At 39.7% G+C, this 6,797-nt stretch overlaps 1 protein-coding gene across 1 annotated transcript; it reads right to left on the bottom strand.

Moving 5' to 3' along the window:
• Positions 1–1,953: 1,953 nt before the first annotated feature.
• Positions 1,954–5,731, bottom strand: LOC123502806. Its single transcript, XM_045252071.1, has 2 exons — positions 5,209–5,731; positions 1,954–2,625 (listed from the first exon to the last, which is right to left on the bottom strand). Exons 1-2 carry the CDS (start codon positions 5,557–5,559, stop codon positions 1,954–1,956), a joined length of 1,023 nt encoding a protein of 340 aa, XP_045108006.1. The 5' UTR covers positions 5,560–5,731.
• Positions 5,732–6,797: the final 1,066 nt, after the last annotated feature.

Consider the following 6,797-nt stretch of genomic DNA (forward strand, 5'->3'; position numbering starts at 1 on the left):
TGTCTGTCTGTCTGTCTGCCTGCCTGCCTGCCTGCCTGCCTGCCTGCCTGCCTGCCTACCTCCCTCCCTCCCTGTCTGCCTGTCTGTCTGTCTGTGTTTCTTCTCCTCCTCTCGGCCACTGCCTTCTGCTTTCTCCTCTCGTTTCTGCCAAGATTCTAGAAATCTTCTTGCTGGTTTCTGCTTATTTTAAATACTCAAGGTTTCGTACCTTTTCTCCACGCCCATTTTACCATCTACCATTCAGAGATCAGACATGTGGAGGTCCACGTGTGACAATGTAAGGACGAGAACACATACGAAGGTAATGTAGAAACAACCTTAAACGTAGTAGAAACAACCTTAAACGTAGTATACACAACATTGCCTTACTGGTGTTTCATAGGCTCAACTTTTCCCTAGTCTCATAGCACGTTCACCATTGGTCTAAACATGAAATACTGCTTGTTCATTGGCCATTTAAAACCACCCATCCTGTTCAACTACACGTGGGGAAACACGTCTTGACTATACCACTCTCCAACGTCGTAACCAGAGTATTTTGTTTTGAGTGTTTGTTTGGGTCTGCGTACCATCCGATGTCTGGTTTCCCTCTCTCTTTTTTATGTTAGGCCTCTCACTCTCGTGTTCACAGCAGGGTCCCTTTTACAATTCTCCCGTAGACGTAATTATTTACATCCTTGTGCCACTGCTGCATCACGCTATGTCCCACCAGGCTGTGGCATGCCAGGGTATGACATACCCCCATCCTTAGTAGCGCGTCCCGGCGCGAACTGCTAGTGGTGAGGGCATGCGTGATAAGCGGTGTCCTCTGGATTGAGCTGGCGTTGTGTGCTGACAGTCACCTGGGCTGGCGCAGCCTGTGCCAAGCCAAGGAGTGCACAGGGTCGGTAGATGCGGTAGGCCACCAGGCCGGCCGCGATGACCCCAATAGGCAATAGGATCCAGAGCCAGTCCTTCCAGTTGTGCCAGTCGAGTGCCGTAGGAGGGGACTGTTTCGCCAGCGGCTGCATATGTGCAATATATTTTGGGACAGACCAGGGCTCAAGACCAAAACTGTCGGGAATGCTGATATTAGTGGTATTCACAATAACAGAATGTTCCCAGGATGAGAAGGCAATGGGAGTAGTAAGGGGATAAGGTTGAATAACCATAGGAGCTTCAGCAATATAATGAGAGGAAGCAGGGAGAGAAAATGTATCACTATGTATAGAACAACCTGACTCACTTTCAGAAGGCCAGTACCATTAATAATGTGTCTAGTAGTAGGAATGGAGGAGTTGTTACAATTCACAGTAATATCTAGTGGTTTGCTTGTGGCATAATTCCACCCAGATGGCTGATCAACAAAAATAGGCTTGAAAGACTTCACAATCAGCGTGTTACATATATCAGAGACAGAAGGCTTGTGCAGAAAAATAGCAACCTCACAACAATCAGTGTTAGTGGAATATATAGGTTGGTTGGGAGGACATATCAATATATCATCAGACATCCTACAATCATCAAAATCATCAGTCAAAAAATTGATTTCTTGCCTTGTTAATCACTAAATATTTCCTTGAAGGTTGATGCATTAAAAAAGCATCTGATTTAGAAATAGGAAAAGGAAGGGAGGTCATCCTGAAGACATCAAAGGTGTCAGCTGGAATTCCTCGCAAAGGAACGAGTAAGTAGAAGCTCAAGTCATGTAATGCAGTCTTATGGATTACACGAATAGCAGCTCTGTGTAATCCTAAATATTCTGGTTTAGGAGGAAACAATAACTCATGTTTAACTGATATCTCATCTAAAAGTTGTAATAAAAATGCATTTGTCACAATATTAGGAGAAATATGGGTTTCCATCATACTTTGTAATCCTATCTTAAAATTAATATGATCAGCTGCAATGGATGTCAAGGCTAGCTGGACATGCAGTAAAATCTCCAGTGAAAGAATGGATTTTCATTATTTTCTATATGTTTTCCATCTTAGTCATAAGGGTCTTAGTAACACGGGTAGCAGTTTCTAGTTTTTCCAATGTTTGATGAACATTTGTTAGTTCATTGAGAGTGACATTGATAACATGGGAATGAACATTGAGGAGTTTTCTTTCCTCTTCTGTGAAGGAGTCTAACGATTGTAATCTTTTATGAATAATATCAACTTGATCTTGTGTAGCAGTCCCAAATAATGTGTTTGCAAAAGATCCTATAAAATTTATTGCCCCCCTTTTTTTTCTTCTAGGTTGAGGAATGTCATTGGCCACAATATGCATTAGGAAATCCTGCATTGAAGCATGCAAATTTTTTAATCTTTCTTGAAAAGCCAGGATATGCTGAGAAATCAAAGAGGTAAACAAGATAAAATCATCTCCCTCAATTTCATCTAAATTATATATCATATTCTGATTGATGATAAAATCATCTCCTGCAATTTCATTTAAATTATATATTATATTCTGAGTGATATTGATGGTTTTTTTAATTGGCTCATAGATATCCTCCAATTTCAACAAAAAAGGCACCACATAAGCTTGTCCAGTTACAAGTAGTTGATGGTCTTGGGAGAAACTCATCCCTTGTTGAGGAGGTGAGCTTTGGGGTACATCCCAGGCTTGAACGTATCCCATGCATAGCCCCACAGTCTGCAAAGGAACATTTCATTTTATTTTATTTTATTTATTTTCTTTTACTATATTCTAAGGGCTTATGCATTACAAACGGAAGATTCGGCACACTTGTCCTCGACCGTAAACTGTATGGGACTGACGTGGTAGCTTCACCTTGATATTCTTCTTGCAAATTCTCAGTTACATTATGAATTTCCTCATCAACACCATGAGTCGCTTCTGATAGTGAATGGTCATCCGATTCTGAATCTACACAGTGCTCTACATCCCCTGAGAACACTGGAAAAGGATCTGGTGTCTGCAATGTCAACTTGGTTTCCCTTGTTTCACCTGGCTCGTGTACCGGATATGCTCGTCTGACATTCGGGTTCATCTGAGGGGTAGCATTGTCTTCATGGATAATTCTTATTCTGTCAGTGTGTAATGTTGTCATCTTACCATTTCTAATGTTTCTTAATTTGACCACTACATCACTCACTTTTCTGTCACTCTATAAGGACCTGTATATGCGGGTTGCAACTTTGCGGGGGTTCCTGCAGTGGGTACTCGGCGGACATATACTCTATCTCCAACTTGAATAGTCTTTATCCTTGCCTTCTTACATTGAGCCTTTTCATTTATTCCTTAGCTTCTTCTAAATATTGCTGACACCTAGCATATACCCTATTTGCTTTTGTTGCCATCTCCTGCTTAAAATCATCAACATTATACCAAACTTGTTCCTCTTTCATCATTTCAAATGGGATGGTTGGATCTCTGAGATACATGAGATAAAAGGACTTTCTTTTATACTTGTGTGGTAAGCACTATTATATGCAAATGTAGCTATTGGGAGCATTGTATCCCAGATATTCATATTATCTTGCACCAAAGTGCGCAGTATGTTAATCAAGGTTGCATTTGATCTTTCAACTATCCCATTTGCTTGAGGATGGTAAGCTGTAGTTTTGCTATGTCGGAAATGCAGTAACTCAGTTAATCCCTGTAATATAGAATTGACAAATTCCCTACCTTGGTCTGTCACTAACATCTCAGGTATACCATGTTTACAAATCACTTCATCAAAAAATATTCTAGCAACTTCTGCGGCCGACTTGGTTTTCAGTGGTTTTGTAATCAAATATCTAGTAAGCACATCTATCACAACAAGACAATACATATATCCATTATCCGATCTACCCATGGGACCAACAATATCCATATGTATGCGCTGGAAAGGTCTCTCAACATCCGGGTATCTTCTCAGTGGTGCTGGGGCGTCCCCCGACCTCTTAAGCCTACGACAGATGAGACAAGACCTGCAATATCTTTCAATGTCCTCCTTCATTTTTGGCCAATATGCAAATTTCTGACACCTACTTAAGGTAACGGATGGCCCACCATGCCCCGCAGTTGGCAAAGAGTGGCCGAGGTGTACAGCAGTGTGCACAAACTGTTCGGGTACTAATATCTGACGCGTCATTTCTCCATATGTGTTGTGACTTACTCTGTAAAGCATATTATTGTCTAGAGACAATTCTGATATCTTTAACTTCTTATACCTCTTATCAATATTGTGCTTACTTAATTTTCCTTTTATTTCTTGCTCAGTTAAATTCTCTCTCATTAACTTCTTCAATAAGCCATAAAATTCATGGTTATCTTGTGACCTTATTAATTCCTTCAGATTCCAATCCACCATATTTTCTTCTGTGTTTTCTGTTATTGCTAACAAATGTTCAGTTCCTTCATTTATTTCCACTTCCCTCAACCAGGATAAATGATCTGCTACCTTGTTAGCTTTTCCAGGAATATATTCCACCTTAATATCAAACTCTGCAACAGCTAATTGCCACCGAACTATCCTGCTATTTGCATTTGAGGTGGTCAACAACCATACTAATGGTCTGTGATCTGTGAGAATATAAATAGGGTAACCCAGGCACAAATCTCTGTTTACCTTAAGCCCATATACAATTGCCAGAGCCTCTCTTTCAATAGTACTATAATTAAGTTCAGCCTTGTTCAGTTTCCTGCTAAAAAATGATAAGGGTCTTAGGTTATTCATGCTATCCCTTTGTTGTATTAATCCCCCGATGGCAAAGCTCGAAGCATCCGTCGTTAAAAAGAACGGCTTTGAGAAGTCTGAAATTTCAAAACAACATTTTGTGTTAATTCTTGCTTCAAGGTCTTAAAAGCCCTATCAGCTTCTTCATTCCACATTATGTGGTTATTGTTCTTCTTTCCATTCACCATTCCTGCTGTTAGTTTAGTTAAGGGAGCAGCTATCGCAGCATAGTTTCTCACAAACTTCCTATAGTAGTTAGCCATTCCAATGAAGGACTGTAATTCTTTCACTGTTGTGGGGGCTGGCATGTTCTTAATAACTTCAATTTTGCTAGGCTGTGTTTTCAACCCTTCGGCTGATATAATATGTCCTAGATAATTTACACTATCCTTAAAGAAATTACATTTTTTCAGGTTTACTTTCAACTGAGCATCTTGCAAGCGTAGAAGAACCCTCTCCAAATTCTTTACATGATTTTCTAGATCTGTTCCTTGAACTATAATATCATCAATATAAACAAAAGTATCAGATCCTGTCAATCCAGCCAATACCTGATTAATAATTCTACAGAATGCCGCAGGAGAATCCTTTAAACCCATAGGTAGCACATTATGTTCATATAATCCATTTGATGTTGCAAATGCAGTCCAGGGCTTGCTTTCTTCATTTAACTGTATTTGATGGTAACCTTGTTTCAAGTCAAGGCATGAAAACATCTTTCCTTTTCCCAAGTTATGCAAAATGTTATTCACATTAGGTAATGGGTAAGAATCATTCAGCACATGCTGATTTAAATTCCTGAAATCTACACACAATCTAATTTTTCCATCCTTTTTCACTATGGGAACAACTGGGGAGATAAATGCTGATCTGGATGGTCTAATAATACCCTGGCTCTCCATTACTTTAATTTGTTCAGCTACCTTATCATAAAAACAAGCTGGGATGGGATAAGGTTTCTTGGACGTAGGTCTGGACTGTAACTGAATGGTGTGATAGAAAAAGGGTGATATACTTGGAATGTCGTCATCACTAGCAAAGACAGAGGAGTATTTAACAACTAATTCTTTCAATATTTGATGTTTCCTTGTTCCTCAGGATACATGTGATTAATGATTTCTGAAAAGGCCTTCATTTTATCTGTTTCATTTTCTTCTGTCACACCATTCACTGTATATTCATCACTCCCGCTTGGCAGAACCTCACTCTGACATGACTGTAAGTAGCCTAATGTTTTCCTGGCTCTAACGGCACATGTTCACTCGAGAAATTTATATACCTCACCACAAACCTAGATTTCTTCTTCTCCATGTCATTTTCTAATTTCACTAAACCTGGACATAAAACTGAGACCCTATAACTCCTTTAATTGGCTCGAATATAGCGATATCACTATCCACTAACTTTGTTTCTAAGGTCACATAACTCACTCGTACTCCTTGTAATATTGATGTCTGAGCTACTGAGCATTTATAACTGGGATTATCCTTTGATTCATTTGTTACTGCTTCCTTTTCACTTCTCTCAGTTATCATGATGGCATGCATCATGGGTATTTCTACAATAACAATTCTCCTTCCTTCAATATATAATTTCAGAGGTTTGGTATTTAGATTCACATTATATCTTTTCATAAAGTCAAAACCTATTATTATCTGTGATGGCAAGGCTCTATCTTCACTGATCACAAAATCATGTGTGTATATCTTACCTCCAATTGTCAAAGTTAGCTTAGTCTTTCCTGAAGTCAACATTTCATCTCCACTCGCATTGCGAATTACCTTATTTGTTGGAGTAATGTGTTTCTTTTTAAGTTTGTCTACAACGTCACGCGATACAAGAGATACCCCTGCCCCCGTGTCCATCAAGGCTAATACACTCTCATTTTCAATCTGAACTTCAATAGAAACATTTCCCGTGTCACTATTCACCGCTGTGATTACCACCGATTCATGTGGTTGCGTTGGTGGTAAATTGGCGTTTTTTTTGTGTTTGATATGTGGTGTACCTACGTGAGTTGTTCATGCAGTCTTTACTCGCATGCCCCTGTACCCGCAGGTGAAACAAGTTACCGTGGGCCTCGCCCTTGGTGGTATTGGTGGTAATTTCACTGTGCACTGACTCGCGAAATGTCCCCACT

Source organism: Portunus trituberculatus, chromosome 12 (assembly GCF_017591435.1).
Source record: "Portunus trituberculatus isolate SZX2019 chromosome 12, ASM1759143v1, whole genome shotgun sequence".
In the NCBI taxonomy this organism is placed as follows: domain Eukaryota; kingdom Metazoa; phylum Arthropoda; class Malacostraca; order Decapoda; family Portunidae; genus Portunus; species Portunus trituberculatus.

Bases quoted from the DNA above. Each gene is read 5' to 3' on its own strand.
- LOC123502806 (XM_045252071.1), bottom strand. From the start codon at position 5,559: ATGGAGAGCCAGGGTATTATTAGACCATCCAGATCAGCATTTATCTCC. The intron at 2,626-5,208 runs GTATTGGCTGGA...GTTCCTTTGCAG, and splicing joins TCTGTAGAATTATTAATCAG to ACTGTGGGGCTATGCATGGG.